Source organism: Danio rerio, chromosome 19, assembly GCF_052040795.2.
Source record: "Danio rerio strain M-AB ecotype USA chromosome 19, GRCz13ab, whole genome shotgun sequence".
In the NCBI taxonomy this organism is placed as follows: domain Eukaryota; kingdom Metazoa; phylum Chordata; class Actinopteri; order Cypriniformes; family Danionidae; genus Danio; species Danio rerio.
Genome location: NC_141039.2, coordinates 42,675,001 through 42,692,187, shown reverse-complemented (window position 1 = coordinate 42,692,187; position 17,187 = coordinate 42,675,001). Strand labels below are relative to the sequence as shown.

The 17,187-nt window shown below is 35.5% G+C and overlaps 1 protein-coding gene across 24 annotated transcripts in view; it reads right to left on the bottom strand.

Moving 5' to 3' along the window:
* vps50 (VPS50 EARP/GARPII complex subunit) overlaps positions 1 to 17,187 on the bottom strand; it is a 305,358-nt gene that overhangs the window by 279,767 nt on the left and 8,404 nt on the right. For all 24 annotated transcript variants that reach the window (XR_015515668.2, XR_015515667.2, XR_015515669.2 and 21 more), the window contains 2 exon segments: positions 9,879 to 10,001; positions 8,055 to 8,126 (listed from right to left, as the gene is read on the bottom strand). Coding sequence is in view for 4 of the 24 variants with exons in the window: in NM_001365104.2 (NP_001352033.1) it covers positions 8,055 to 8,126; positions 9,879 to 10,001 (195 nt within the window). In the remaining 20 variants the exon portion in view is untranslated.

Sequence of the window (17,187 nt, the reverse complement as noted above, 5' to 3'; positions counted from 1 at the left end):
TTTGTAATTCATGTTTTTTTTTTTCTTGTTTATTTATTTCGAATTGCATTATGGGATCTTGATCTTTCTTCTAAAAACTTTTAATGTTGAAAAGTGTCTTTTATTGACATTTTTAAATAGTATGAAGTCATATACTGTCTGGGTTGGTGTTGTAAATTATGATATAAAACACTGATAATAAACTGCTAGTGCTTTTTTTGTTATGCTACAGACTTAATACATATATACACACATTTTAGCAGTTTGAAACAATATATTGCATAAAAAACAATATATACAGTCAAGCCTGAAATTACTTAACCAGTAAGTTTGTTTTTGACCCGAAATGAAACAGGCTTCTTCCGAAAGATAATAAGACGATGTGCAATAGGCATCATAAGGAAAACAAATATTTCTCAGCTTTTATTTACATTTGAACTTAAACTTTAAGATAGAATTTGAATAATTTCAGGCTTGACTGTATATTGTCTTTATATTATTATTTATTACTTTAAAAATATATAGTTTCAAACTACTAAAATGTCAATAAAATTCACTTTGTTAGACTGCAGTGTTGAATTTTCAACATCAAAAGTCGACAGAGCATAGATCAAGGTCCCTTAATGCAATTCATATCCGTAAATAAAAGGAAAACAACTGTAAATATGGAAACTGTTAATTAACAGATATCTTTGCAGTTCATCCTTGGTGAATACATTTATTGATTTTTTTTATCTTTCTTTTTCTCTCACCTTACTTTGGAACATTATTGTAAATAAAAAAAAAATCTTATTCTATATATAAACAATAATCGTTAGATTGCTGTTCCTCGACTTGCAACAATTCCTCAAAGAAAAAGCCCAAAATCATCCAACTGAGAATGTTATCAGCACTGAAATCTTCTTCCTGCACCTCCACACACACACAAAAAGATAAAGGAACAGGCTTATTCTGAAGCAGACTTTCACCACAGACATGCAATTAGCTCAGTGATGAGCTCCTGCCAAAGAAGTGTCAGAGCTGCATGTTAGCAGAAGAATAAGGCTGTAACCTCCAACAGAGCAGGAGGATTTCTCTCCCACTGACCCAGCGGATCCACAGAAAGCTACATCTGCCTCTGCCACTCATTTAGCCAATATGCATACACCCATTCCAGAAAGATAAACACATCATTATCACAATCGACACCAACGTACCTCAAAAAATTTGAGACCTAAAAGGGAGCCACTGCAATGACTCCAACGCCAAATCCCAATTCTATTCATATCCTCTTGGCCCTTTTCCCTATGGTTTTGCACATTCACGTTAAGGGTTCGGTGTGTCCTTATTCTCCTTAATAAGGCGTAGGGCTAAAGGGAAGGGCTAGATACTGTAGCCCTGAAAAAGAGATTTTCCAGGACCACACTAAAAACCAAAGGGTTTGAAAATTTACCAGAATACACCATCCAAAATGGAAACATGGCTGGGAATGAGACCGGAAGTCTCAAGCCAAACAGATTAAAATGGCTGCGCCTGCTCATATGCGAAATATAAGGTCAATACTATTCTAACTCTTTGAAAAGTGCCTTTATAACTCATGATTAACCCTCTACTGCATGGTGTTGCCATATGGCGACATGATATGTATGTTCGTTTCCCTGCCACTGTTTCTTTAAGAACAACTAAGGCTGCATGATTCAGGCAAAAAATGTAAAATCACGATTTTTTTTTTTTTTTTTTTGCTTAGAATCAAGATCACGATTTTCTCACGATTCTGTAAATGTAAAATAATTCTCAAACATATGGTGAAACAACAACAATAATAATATTAGGCCTATGTGTAGGTCTACTGTTGCTTAAAATGCTAAACTTTGTATAGTCATTATGGTGACTAGAGACTTTCAATATGTCCTGTTTGTTAATTCACAGTAAAACTATGACATTAGAATACAACTATTCATAATTCTACAGTTGATTTATTATGTTTAAGACATGTGCTTGTCATCTGTCATTGACAACATTATTAAACCATTTGTTTTAACTGGTAAAATTAGAATTTTGTCATTATCAGATTCCTTCTTGCATTATATTCAACATTATACTGTATATAGGCTTGGGTTGTTATATTGACAAAGTAAACATTTATTTTCAGGCACAACACTTTGTGTTCGTTATGCTTGTTGTAATCATAACTCTAAAATGTCATATGATCATTTAAATGATGAGCGCACAGGTTTCACTTTCACTTTCAAGCGCGGCTCATGGCTGCTGTCCCTGTGAAAAAAAAACACATTCATGCAAATCAAACCTCCCGCACGGCCCTCAAATGATCGCTCCGTGCAACAAACCAAACGTTATTGACCACTTTATTACCTGGTATTCACAGCCTATGCAGGTTGTGTTCACTAAAGTAGGCGTCATGCGTGCACGAGCACGTTCTCGGAAGTAAACAAACAGCTGCCGGTCAGCTCACGTGCGATTATGTGGCCACGATTACATCATTACATGAAGACAGAAATGACATTTCTGGGTGAATTATACCTTATAAATACAGTATGTGACACTTTTAATGCTATTTGAAGGTGTCCATGTTGTTGTGAAGACTTGTGCGGCTGGCTGCCTTTACTCTTTACTCTCCTGACTTTGAAAATATAATTGGCTGAATTGTAGAAAAGCTGAATTAAGATCGTGTGTAGGGTCGAATCGAGATCTTTTTTCGATTAATTGTGCAGCCCTAAAACCAACGTTCAAAATTGTTTTTGTTGGAAAGTTAAGACCTTAGTGTAGCCAGTGATGTGCTTTGGTTAAGTCACATGACATGCAGTGTTTTTCTGTAGCACGATTTCTGACAGTCTGGTGTTTATTGTGAGTAGTTGCTATTGCAATTTTTTGTAATGCAATGCAATTGTAAACGTCAATAAAAACAAAGGATCAAATTATGTCAGATCCACAAAAAAACATTACCTCCAGTAAGTTATGAAGACATTCACAACTCAGTTTTTTTTTTTTATCAAATAATTTTTTTGTAAATTGATTAAATGTATGTGCTGCCAAATGGCAACACTCTAATAGTGGTTTATATCTACTGTATGTTGTATACATAATAATACAATATTATGATTGTTTTCAATAATATTCAGCAAAAAAATAAATAAATAAACTAAAGCTGTCGAAACATGAGTTGTTGGAAAGTATGTTTAAGATGCCATTTATAAGTTCTGTGTTAAAGCTTATAATACTGCAACACCAATAAAATCAAAACAAACAACACAATTATTAATTATAAGTTTTAAATTTCTAAATTAGATCCACTGTTGGATGTTGTTGCAATGTGGCAACATTTTATAAAGTACCTTAAAAAAAAGACAAGAATTTTTAGTTAAGCCATTCTAAGAAAAGAAAAACAGTCAAATATTTTTTTATTATCTATCATAATGTGTGCAGTAGAGGGTTCTAGCACACCACTTGAGCATGCAAAAGTGAGATTTAATGTTCTTCTTTATGTCCAGTGAATCTACAATATGAGAATTTCATTTTCAAAACTGACAGCTTTTCTCTTTCAATTGAAGATTGTTCCATCTATCCCTCTAAACAAGTTAAGAGTCTGGGTGTTATCCTTGACAGCACCCTATCTTTTGATTCTCCCATCAATAACATCACCCGGTCAGCTTAATTCAATTCAATTCAGCTTTATTTGTATAGCGCTTTTACAATGTAGATTGTGTCAAAGCAGCTTCACATAAATGGTCATAGTAACTGGAACAGTGTGGTTCAGTAACTGGAACAGTGTGGTTCAGGTTTTAGTGTTTAAGTTCAGTTCAGTTCAGTTTAGCTCAGTTCAGTGTGATTTAATCATTACTGAGAGTTCAAACACTGAAGAGCCAATTCATCGATGCGTAGCTCTACCAATCCTGAACCATGCGAGGCAGCTTACTTCCACCTACGCAACATTAACCGACTCCGCCCTTCTCTTACCCCTCATGCCACTGCTGTTCTCGTTCATAGCCTTGTCACATCTCGTTTAGATTACTGCAACTCTCTTCTCTTTGGTCTCACTCATAAATCTCTCTGAAAGCTTCAGTTGGTCCAGAACTCAGCTGCCCGTATCATCACCAGAACCCCTTCTTCTCATCACATCACCCCTGTCCTGCAGCAGCTTCACTGGTTACCTGTTCTTTTTCGAATTGACTTTAAAATCTTGATTTTAACATTCAAAGCCATCCACAATCTCGCCCCTCCATATTTGTCTGCCCTCATCCACATTTCTGTTCCTTCTCGCACCCTGCGATCTTCTTCCTCCCTCCACTTGTCTGTTCCCTCTTCTCGTCTTTCAACTATGGGCAACAGAGCATTTAGCCGCTCTGCTCCGCGGCTCTGGAACTCATTACCACCTGTCATCAGAAACATTGACTCCCTCACACTATTCACATCAAAACTCAAAACCCACTTTTTTAAGATGAGTGTGCAAAAGCAAGATCTAATACTCTTCTTTAAGTCCAGTGAATCTATAATATAAGAAAGTTCATTTTTAAATTGTATAGCAATAAATACAGAACTAATCTATTCTAATTCTTTGAGAAGGGCTTGTACTAATCATGATTTAAATAGCAGGTCACTTGAGCATGCAAGAGTGAGATCTAATGCTTTTCTTTAAGTCCAGTTAATCAATAATTTAAGAAAATTACTTTAGAAATTAAATAGCTGTAAATAGAGAGCTATACTATTCTAACTCTTTGAGAAGTGCCTGTATAACTCATGATTAAAATAGCAGGCCACTAGAGCTCCCAAAAATGAGATCTAATGCTTTTCTTTAGGTCCAGTTAATCAATAATATAAGAAAAGTTCATTTTTCAATTGTATAGCAATTAATACAGAACTAATCTATTCTAATTCTTTGAGAAGCGCCTGTATAAATCATGATTTAAATAGCAGGCCACTTGAGCATGCAAGAGTGAGATCTAACGCTTTTCTTTAAGTCCAGTGAATCTATAATATGAGAAAGTTACTTTAGATATAAAAAAAAAAACAATAAAAAGAGAGCTGTACTGTTTTAATTCTTTATAAAGTGCCTGTATAACTCATGATTAAAATAACAGGCCACTTGAGCACGCAAAAGCGATATCTAATGCTTTTCAGCGGGACGTTGGCTTCACACAGAGCTGCTCTTCTGATGCCTGCAGATGCCTGTCATGACCCGCGATCAGGGGCCCCGGGGCCACTGCACTGCCAGGGAACAGTTTACTCATGACCGGCCCCAATAGGCAGTCATCGTGGTCCCCAAGGGTTCCAAGGGCTGCGTCTTTCACCCTGAACTGAGCCGATAGGACAGCTGTGATTAACAAGCAAGCATTTTAAGCAAGGAACAACAAAGAAAAAGGGTGACATTCCTCTTCTCTTTAACAGCCGGCAGTGAACTGTGGATCACCCTAGATGAAGACATACTGTACAGATGTGTTTACAAGCTTGACACAGCATGCCTGGATGTGGTAAACAGGCCCGAGAAACTGTGACGTTTGCAGCAGGATGACAAATGGGTCAAAATATGAGACTTGCTTGTATAACTCACTTAATGGTTTAGACATGAAAAAGAGTGACGTCTTCAGAAACCTCATAAAAGGCATGGTTTTATTCCAGATCTCCGGAATATTACACTGTAAAAAAATCGTAATTTTACGATTTATTTCCGGCAGCTGGGATGCCAGAAAAAAAACATAAAATAATGGCCATTAAATTACAGAAATTAACTGTAAAATAACTGACATTAAATTACAGGAATTTGCTTAAATTTAAAGTTCTGGTAAATTTCTGTAATTCAACCTGTTATTTCACAGTTAATTTCTGTAATTTAACGACCAATATTTTACGGTTAATTTACAGCACCTGAGCTGCCGGAAATAAACCATAAAATTACCTTTTTTTTACAGTGTAGTTTTGTTTTTAATAGTTCATGCTTAAACATATTGAGGTACTTAGCATCAAACATGTAAAATATCATCTTTAGGTACCCTTGAAGAACATTTTACTATAAATAAAACTAAAAATGCTATTTATAGTAAACGCAATTATTCTGTTAGTGAAATATTTTCTTCATTTCTTGTTCTGTTCTTAACACTATTATTTTTTCGAAGAATTTGTTTTGGCGTGTAGGCATGGGACGATAACCGCTTTCAAGGTATACCGCAGTTTGAAAAAATGTCAAGGTTTTAAAACCAGCAAAACTTTCTGTAATACCGTTCCTAAGGTATTTGTATGACTTGTTTTGTTTTTTAGGATAACAGAATCTGCAGCAGAAATGATCTCCAAAGATGCCGGTTTAAATTGTAAAAAAAAAATCTGTGTTTTTGAAACTGTTGAAGACAGCAAAAGTCAATGATTCATTTTAATTATTTAGCTTGACAGCTTTTTAGTCTGAGAAAAAAGTTTAGTTTTTTAGCCAAACATTTAAAAAAGTGGCATGAATGAAACTAGAACATGCATTTATGATGTATTTAAATGTTTCGATTTATTGAGGGCTACCAGCAACCAATTTATCTTCTCAATTCTTCATCCAGAACTGGTCTCTTCACATCTGACAAAGCATGTTGAGTCGAATGATGTCTGATTTTCCCAAGACAGCCATTTTGGGCGTCACCAATTTAGATTTTTGTCAAAAAATGCTATATTTCGTATTCACGTATCATTACAAAACATGGTTTGCATCTTCGACACCATGCCCTGAAGGTACTTAATTTCTAGAGCAGCACCACCTTGTGGCCAAATGCTATAATAAAAAAATGCTCATAACCTTTGCTAAACATTCTTTATTGACATGACATGTGTCTTGTTATATTCCCTGGATCATGCCGAGATCATTAATACCGATTATACCAAAATGAACTGACCTTCCTGTCTGCCATTTTGTTTTTGATTGAAAGCTTTTTTTGTTTGTAACAGACAAATGTGCTGACACGATGTTAAAGATTGTCTGAGGCTGTGATTCTGAAACTTTTAATCATATTGACGCTGAAATTTTGGTGCGTCACTGGCATGTCAAAATAACCAAAACACAGAAATTTTGTAAAAGGGGGAACCTAGTAGTCACGCGTTAAAAACCCTTAACTAACCATTAATAATGAATCTTACAAAATGGCTAATAAATGTTGATTGCATAGGTTTATTGTGGTAAAATTCGAATGAAATTATTTATTGTGTCATGCCGAGAACATTGATACCAAACATGCCATATTTGGGCAAACTTCCTGTCTGCCATATTGAATTTGTTCAAAAAGCTTCTTTAACGAACTCCTCCTCGACCGTTGACTCAATTTTCACCAAATTTGACTCTGATCATCTTCAGACCCTGCTGTCCAAACATTATGGAAATCATATCGGTTGTCATTTACAGCATCGACAAATGGGCTAGCACGATGTTAGAGTGAATCTGAGGCTGTAACTCTCCAATGCTTAAACATATTGACAGTGAACTTCAGCTGTGTAATTGGCAAATCACAATGCCCACAACACATAAATTTGTTAATAGCGCCACCTAGTGGTCACGAGTTATAAAACATTCACTAACCGTCAATAATGAATAAAAAATGTGCTAATAACTTTAGACTGCATATGTTTATTGTGGTAAAAATTTTAAAATCCGCCATATTGATTTTGTTTAAAAGCTTCATTTGCAAACTCCTCCTAGACCATTCGCCAAAATATCACCAAATTTGACTCGGATCATCATCAGACCATGTTGACCAAGTGTCATGAAATTCGTTTCAATAGGCAAAATGTTTACGGCACCAACAAAAGTGCTCAAATGTGCTCATTCTGTCTCTGGACTGCTTTAGTCCTTCAGGCTCTCAACTGCTTGGCTCCTTATTTGCTGCTTGCAGCTATATTTATTATTATTTCTATCATCATGATCATAACAGAAAGCCATTTATATAACACTGTGAAGTGACAATTTTTATTTATAGAGCTTTAATTAATTAAATATAAAATTCAGGTCAATTTAGCTAAACAAGCAACTTGAACAAACTGCAAATGTCATTTTTCTGGAGTGTTGAAGAGGGTGAAGTGTTGAGTCTTTTAAAGACTTCTCTGAATGTGATACTTACGGCTGCTTGCTGTCGCTTCAGCTTATCTCTGTACTCCTCCAGCTCCAGAAGGTTCAGATCCGGAGGGAGTTTCTGTTTTTTGAGCAAACACAAACAGAGAAAGAGATCTGAGATTTGTGGCTTTCTTTTATCTCGATGGTAGTTCTTGAACTGGAACATTTGGTTGTGGATTTCACTCAATCTCCAGCTGAACAGCTCGAACAAACTTTTCATTTGCTTAAAATGCTGATACAGCAACTTTAAAGGCATAAACAAATAACACCTAATGCCTTATCCTCAAACAGAGAAAGGATGTCTGGACTTAAATAGCACTAGCTATTTTCCCCCTAGCAGTAGTTCTCATGCCATGCAGTGTTTTGTAATGCACTACCAAATCTAATGAGATTTCCCATTCGCAGTATGTGAATAATCCATCAGCCCTTCACAAAGACAGCAGGAGTCAGTGATTAGATTCACCAATACACACTAAATATATATATATATATATATATATATATATATATATATATATATATATATATATATATATATATATATATATATATATATATATATATATATATATATATACACACACACACACACACACACACGCGCGCGCGCGCACACACACACACACACTAAATACACATATATACATATAGTTTAAAAAATTTAATAGACCACCCATTGTTAGGAAAATATAGATATTTTAGGATACCTTCAGTTTTAAGATTACTAATAACAAATTCGATAAAGTGCAAAGTATTTAGTCTTTTGCATTTTTATACTATATTATATACAGGAATCAAAGAGAGAAATTCAATACATTTTAAGACCTTTAAAAAAACTTTTTCCATACATTAAGACCTTAAACCACTTTTTCAAACAGATACACTAGCGAGACTTTAACTTAGAGTATATTTACTAAATATTAATGTAAGAAACTAATCCAAAACTAAAACATTATCCATATACTGAATAAAAATCTATTAAATCCAGCCAATTCAGCAGGTTGGCGACTATAGAACTGCAGAAATAATGGCGTTGCCTTGGTTACTGCAGTAAACAAAGCAGCATGATGTCAAATCTAGTAGGATTTCATTGATTTCATAAACTACAGAGCATCCTGATATTCGCAGATTTAATTCAGGCAAACTTTAGCATGCAACCATATATTGTATAATCTAAAATGACATAAAATTTAATACCTTACAAAATAGATTTAAGATTTTTTAATAATTTTAGAGGCCTTAAATTTCTCTACATTGATTTATCAACTGTGCAACGCAGTGGTGCAGTAGGTAGTGCTGTCGCCTCACAGCAAGAAGGTTGCTGGTTCGAGCCTCGGCTGGGTCAGTTGCCGTTACTGTCTGGGTTTGCATGTTCTCCCTGCGTTTGCGTGGGTTTCCTCTGGGTGCTCCAGTTTCCCCCACAGTCCAAAGACATGCGGTACAGGTAAATTGAATAAGCTAAATTGTCCGTAGTGTATGAGTGTGAATGGATGTTTCGTAGAGGGGTTGCAGCTGGAAGGGCATCCTATGCGTAAAACATGTGCTGGATAAGTTGGCGGTTCATTCCGCTGTGGCGACCCCGGATTAATAAAGGGACTACGCCGAAAATGAATGAATGAATAAATGACTTATCAACTTTTAATAATTTTTTAGGACCCCACGGACACCCTGGTTGACAATGGCAAGACTTACTGAGCTCAAATTTGGAAAGAGCTCCATTTATTTTACAAGAATTGACCCCTAGTTGACCTAAACCCCACTGTTAGACTTGAGATGTGCAGGAGGGTTAAACAAACAACAACAAGCAATATGTATTCTCTCATACACACACCTCAAGTTCATATTGAACCATGTCAAACGAGTCGCTGGAGTAGTAGACTTCCTCTATGCTGTCAATGATTTCTTGTTCTGCCTGTGGATCGGTGGGCTGCTCTCTCAGCTCCCTCAGCTCCTCCTGTGTGAAAAGCAAAAAAAATGAGAATGAGTTTTGGCAGGGAAATCTCTGTGCTTCTGGGACGCTATCATTGGGAAGCTTGCCTCGCACCTAAGCACGGGGTCTGAGCATTGATTAATTTTCAAGTCTGGCTTACAGCCAAGCCAAGTGCAAAGATTAAGTGGTCTTAGCACCCGTCCCTGAGGAACACCCTTCATGAACCTTAATGAGGATCAGCACAAGAACATCAATTTCACTCAAAACAGCTTGAAGAAACAAAGTCGTCCTCTTTTCTTTGAAGAGAAATGCTGAGAGGCTCATTACGCTTGATTCACATGCCGTGATGCAATGTGGTTAAAACAATGGTGCGACCCAAACTGAGATAAACTTACTGAGTCACACTGGCTTCCCAGAGCGAATGCAGAGGCAAGGTTTAAAAGAAAACTCCACTTTTTTGGGATATAGAGTAACTTGAGTTTTACACAGTTGAGTTTTGCCATTATTAAAAAATACAGCCAATCTCTGGATCTAGTGAGAGCACTTTAAAGTTAGCTTAGAATAGATCATTGAATCGGATTAGACCATTAGCATCTTGCCTAACTCAATAAAAATAAAAATAAAAAATAAAAAAAGAGTTAAAGCTTGACTCTTGTGAAGTCTTGTCAAGCTTGACTCTTGTGAAATGAAGTTTCTATTTCATATAGCGTAAATCAGTAAATCGGTTTAGACCATTAGCCAGTCAAAATTTCAATATTTTGTCAATAATTTTAACAATTTTCGTTTCATTAATTGTGCAGCCAATTTCCTTGATTTCTACCCCAGAATGAGAGTAGAGTTCCAAGAAATATCGGTCTAGAAAATAGCAACTTTTATTTTCTGTCGATATTTCCAGGAAATCAGATAAATGGATTCAAAAAAGGGGAAAACTCAACTTACTTACACCACTTACTCAAGTTTAATACCACTAAAAGCACCCAGAGTTGATTACTTGGTTATATTCGAAGGGTCTTCCTATTTTCGCTGAGAAAGAAGCTGAGGAAAGAGGTTAAAACATCACTGTGACTCAAACGGAGATAAACTTACTGAGCCACACAGGCTTCCCAGAGCAAATGCAGAGGCAATGTTTAAAGAAACACTGCACTTTTTGGGATATAGAGTAATTTGGATTTTACACAGTTGAGTTTTGCCATTATTAAAAAACTACAGCCAATCTCTGGGTCTAGCGAGAACACTTTAAACTTAGCTTAGCAGAAATTATTGAATCGGATTAGACCATTAGCATTTTGCCTAATTAAAAAAAAAAAAAAAAAAAGTTAAAGTTAAAGCTTGACTCTTGTGAATTCTGACTAAAATGAAGTTGCTATTTCATATAGCATAAATCAGTGATTCGGATCAGACCATTAGCATCTCAATAATTCAATACATTTTTCAGTAATTTTGAAAATTTCATCAATTGCACAGCCAATTTCCTTGATTTTAACTCCAGAATGAGAGTAGAGTTCCAAGAAATATTGGTCTAGAAAATAGCAACTTTTATTTTCTGTCAATATTTCCTGGATATCAGATAAATAGATTCAAAAAAGGGAAAACTCAACTGTTTACCTCTAGGAAAGTTGGTGAAAAATTGGTGTGTTCTTTTTAAAACTCTTTAATTACAGCTGTCAGCCAAATTCACAGAAAGCAATACGAAGTCATTGAGATAGAAGCTGAAGAAAGAGGTTAAAACAACGCTGCAAACAGAGATATTTACTGAGCCACACTGACTTCCAAGTGCGAATACAGAGGCAAGGTTTAAAGGAAGACTCCACTTTTTGGAGGGAAATAAACATATTTTACAACTCCCCTAGAGTAACACAGTTGTGTTTTGCCATTATTGAAAAATTCAGCCAATATCCAGGTCTACCGGGAGCACTTTAAACTTAGCTTAGCATAGATCATTGAATCGGATTAGACCATTAGCATCCCGCTTAGTTCGAAAAAATTGTTGAGATCATTTTCCTATTAAAAAGCTGACTCTTCTGAGGTCTGACAAAAAATAAAAGATGCTGCCTTATATAAAATAAATCATTCAATCTGACCATTAGCATCTTGCTACAGAAATGCAAAAAATGCATTCAATAATGTTCCTATTTCATCAATTGTGCAGCAAAGTTTCTTGATTAGTACGCCGTAATGAGTTCCTAGCCATATCAATCTAGAAAATAGCTAATTTTCATTTTCTGTTTCTTAGTAGACAATGCAACTACAAGAGTCAAGCGTCAAAGCTCTTATTGCATTTCTGAGACGCTAATGGTCGATTTAATGATTTATGCTAAGCTAAGCTAAATGTGCTCCCACCACACCAGGATATTAGGAAAACGGATTGGGAAAACCCATCTGGAAGTAAGTTGGTGAAAAATTGGTGTGTTCTTGTGAAAACCCTTTGATTACAGCTGTCAGCCAAAGTCAAAGAAAGCAATACACATCAATACACCACTTACTCACGTTTGATACCACTAAAAACACCCAGAGTTAAACACTTGGTGATATTTGAAGGATCTTCCCATAAAGAGTGCAATTTGGAGTCATTGAGATAGAAGCTGAGGAATGATTTGGCCTGAAAGCCTTTAATCTGCTCAAAGACTCATGAGTGCGCGGTGAGGCTGATGTAGGCAGCGCTGTGAGGGAGCGTGGGTGAAGTCACAGAGGGACGGCAGCAGTAGCATCAGCATCAGCATCCGCATCCGCAGGGGGAAGAAGGATGAGTCACTCTCCACTGCTACACGCACGGCAAGAACAAAAGACCAAATCCACAGGCTCATCACTTACTATTACACACCCTCAAATCAACTTTCATCCAGTCGAGTCCAAGTCTATAAGTTTTGAGGTTTTTAGTATTTAAGTGGACTTAAGATTGGGGCCCCATGATATAAAAGTTTCTTACCAATAACGATAATCGATAATTAAGTTCTTCTCATGCCTGATATCGATAACTACGGCCAGGCACAATCTGCAGACATTTTTTGTTAACTAAAAACTTGACAAAAAAAATAATACCTTTTTAACTTTTATTTAATGTTTTCAATGCTAATGCAATTAGGTCTATCTAAACAAAGCAAGTCTCTCATATAATAAATATAAAACTGGACCCACTTCTGGCTTCAGATCTGCCTTAATTCTTGGTGGCGTAGATTCAACGAGGTACTGGAAATATTCCTCAGAGATTTTGGTCCATATTGACATGATAGCATCACACAGTTGCTGCAGATTTGTCGGCTGCACATCCAGGATGCGAATCTCCCATTTCACCACATCCTAAAGGTGCTCTATTGGATTGAGTTCTGGTGACTGTGGAGGCCATTTGAGTACAGTGTCATGTTCAATAATCCAGTGTGAGATGATTCGCGTTTTATGATATGGTGCTTTATCCTGCTGGAAGTAGCCATCAGAGGATGGGTACACTGTGGTCATGAAGGGATGGACATGGTCAGCAACAATACTCAGGTAGGCTGTGACGTTGACACGATGCTCAGTTGGTACTAATGGGCCCAAAGTGTGCCAAGAAAATATCCCCCCACACCATTACACCACCACCACCAGCCTGAACTGAAGGCAGGATGGATCCATGCTTTCATGTTGCTGATGCCAAATTCTGACCCTACAATCTGAATGTCGAGACTCATCAGACCAGGCATCGATTTTTTCCAATCTTCTAGTATCCAATTTTGATGAGCCTCTGTAAATTGTAGCTTCAGTTTCCTGTTCTTAGCTGACAGGAGTGGTACCCGGTGTGGTCTTCTGCTGCTGTAGCCCATCTGCCTCAAGGTTGGACGTGTTGTGTGTTCAGAGATGCTCTTCTGCATACCTCGGTTGTAATGAGTGGGGATTTGAGTAACTGTTGCCTTTCTATCAGCTGTAACCAGTCTGGCCATTCTCCTCTGACCTCTGGCATCAACAAGGTACAGAACTGCTGCTCACTAGATATTTTCTCTTTTTTGGACCATTCTCTGTAAACCCTAGAGACGGTTGTGTGTGAAAATCCAAGTAGATCAGCAGTTTCTGAAATAGTCAGACCAGTCAGTCTGTCCGTTCTTCTCCATTCTGATGCTCAGTTTGAACTGCAGCAGATCATCTTGACAATGTCTACATACCTAAATGCATTGCTGCCATGTGACTGGCTGATTAGACAGGTGTAACAATTAGGTGTACCTAATGAAGTGGCCGGTGAGTGTATATCGAAATATTTATTGTTATAAGTAGGGGACATTGTCTGCAAGTTTCTGCATTTTTTTTTCTTTGCCAAAATAGGGTCAGGGTATATTTGTTTCCCAATACCTAACAATACATAAAAAGTGAGTGTACTTTTATTTTTAGCTATCAGTCTCCTGTTAATTACCCACAATTACCCTATACATGTAATAAGAATTTGTAGGTTCAAGTTAGCTAAGCACAGAAATTCACTTAGTGTAAGCTTCAGTCAATAAACCCAAAACTTTCCATTTACTATATACTTGCCCTTATATGGTTTCTTTATTCCGTTAAAGACCACAGAAGATAATTTGAAGAAAGGCGAAAACCTGTAACCATTGACTTCCACAGTACGATAAACAAAAATGACATTTGCTGTTTGTTCAACTACTTTTGTTGTGAAATGAGCTGAAACAGCACAATTCTTCCGTTTTTTTTTTTTTTTTTGAGGGGACAACTTAACAATTTTGTCTTCGATCCACTAACATTTGTAAAAACTAATAGGTAAACCTAATTCCTTCATGTTGTCCCAACACAAATCGATTGTGTGGAACCCAGCATTTTTTACAGTGTAGGGAAAAGAAATACTATGGAAGTCAATGGTGACATGTTTTATCATTTTTCAATATATCTTCTTTTTTTCCAACAGAAGAAAGAAACTGATAAAGCTCTAAAGCAAGAATGAGTAAATGATCAAATCATTTTTGGACTTTTGGATCCCTTTAAACAGCTCAAAAAAAATTCAACATCTGACATGCCAAAAAAAATCAATCATTTGCATCCAAACAGACACTCGGAAAATAAAACAAAACAAAAACTCCGCCACACTAATTAAAATGATCACCAAGCCTTTGTTCAATTATCTTTCCATCCCATGTAGACCCACAATGTTTACCAAAATTAACACCTCTCGTCCTTTTATTCCCCGTGCACAAACAGAGATGAACGTGAGCCTATTTGCACATAAAAGTGTGACTCGACGTGCTATACATCAATCAGAGTGAACTGAAGGGTTATTGAACAACGCTGATCAAACGCAGGAGACGGTGAGATTTAGAGCGTATTAAAAATAACAATGAGCACTAATTTACAAGGACCTAGATAAGAGAAAGTGACGGAGAGCTGCTACTGATATCACCACAAGGCTTTTATACAAATCACACTCCATTAAAATGATTTTATATTCCTCCAGAATGAAATATGTATGATATTGGCGGAAAGGTAAAAACATATTATGAATTTATAAGTGTAAAACACAGTCATGCTTGAGAATGAGTCATCTTATGAATAATATTATACATATTACAATATATTCTGCATGATATGACGAGGGCTATGACGACAAATGTCTGATGACGTGAAAAAACTGCAGAAATTTTCATTAAAATACAAGAAGCTTTGTGATTAAGGCTGAGATATTTTAATTATGGGATTATAGTGCCATCTAGAGGACATGAGATATTGTGACAGGAATTTCAGCTCTTCCTGCCATGTCAAATATCCTAAATGCACGTTTGCTTATGTAATGTGTTATCTGGCAGAAATAAAATAAATAAATAAATAAATAAATGAACACTGAAAAAAAGCTAAATGAGAATATAAGTTTGCCTTCTGGTGACCATTAAATAAAAATACACATGGATTAAACAATGATAATTATATGAAGAGTTCAGATGCAAAAACAATGTCATCTGAGTTTTTCTACTAAAGTTAGCCATTTTTCAGGCCCCTGTGTGCAATGCATGTTCAATAATTTTATTTTTTTGGCAAAGGACAGATCGTTTTCATTGCCTCTCAAGTGAATTAGCTGATCATAAACATAGGAGGCATAAAAGAAAAAACTAACATTTAGAAGAACATTTCATGTGGCTCTACATATATAAAACAATTATTATATTTTGTTGAAGCAACAAAAACACTGCCTGCGTCAAAGATTAGACCTCTATTACATTCTAGATCATTTAGATTTAAATTGTAAAGTAATTTGACATGCATAGAAAGTTTCAAATAATTTTTGTGGAAATAAAATACAAAATATGAGTGAAAATGTATATGTATAATATACACACACACACACACACACACACACATATATATATATATAAATATATGTATGTATGTATGTATGTATGTATGTATATATAAATACATTTTATATATATATATATATATATAGAGAGAGAGAGAGAGAGAGAGAGAGAGAGAGAGAGAGAGAGAGAGACTAAAATGTATATATACATACATATATATGTTTGTATAAATAAATATATATATATATATATATATATATATATATATATATATGTGTGTGTGTGCGCATGTATGTGTGTGTGTGTGTGTGTGTGTGTGTGTATATATATATATATATATATATATATATATATATATATATATATATATATATATCTCAAGACACTTCTATACAGCTTAAAGTGACATTAAAAGGCTTAACTAGGTTAATTAGTTTAACTAGGCAAGTTATAGTATAACGATGGTTTGTTAGACTGTCGAAAAAATATCTAGCTTAAAGGGGTTAATAATTTTGACCTTAAAATGGTTAAAAAAAATTAAACACAGCTTTTATTCTAGCTGAAATAAAACAAATAGGCTTTAGGCAATAGACTTTCTCCAGAAGAAAAAATACTATCAGACATACTGTGAAAATTTTCTTGCTCTGTTAAATATAATTTGGGAAATTTTTAAGAAGAAAAAACTTCAAAGGGTGGCAAATAATTCTGACTTTAAATGATACACATATACACATACACATACATACATATCTATACATCTATAAAAATAATTGTTTTTCCTTTTGAAACATTTGATTAAATTATTAATCTTGATGAAATCAGGGTAAAACCTAATGGTTTAAATGATATTAAAAAAACATAAATATTTTAAATATATTTGATCCTTCAATAAAGTCTTATGATGTGTTGTCAAATCATTTTTGCTCTAAATATTTCTGACAAGGGGCGAC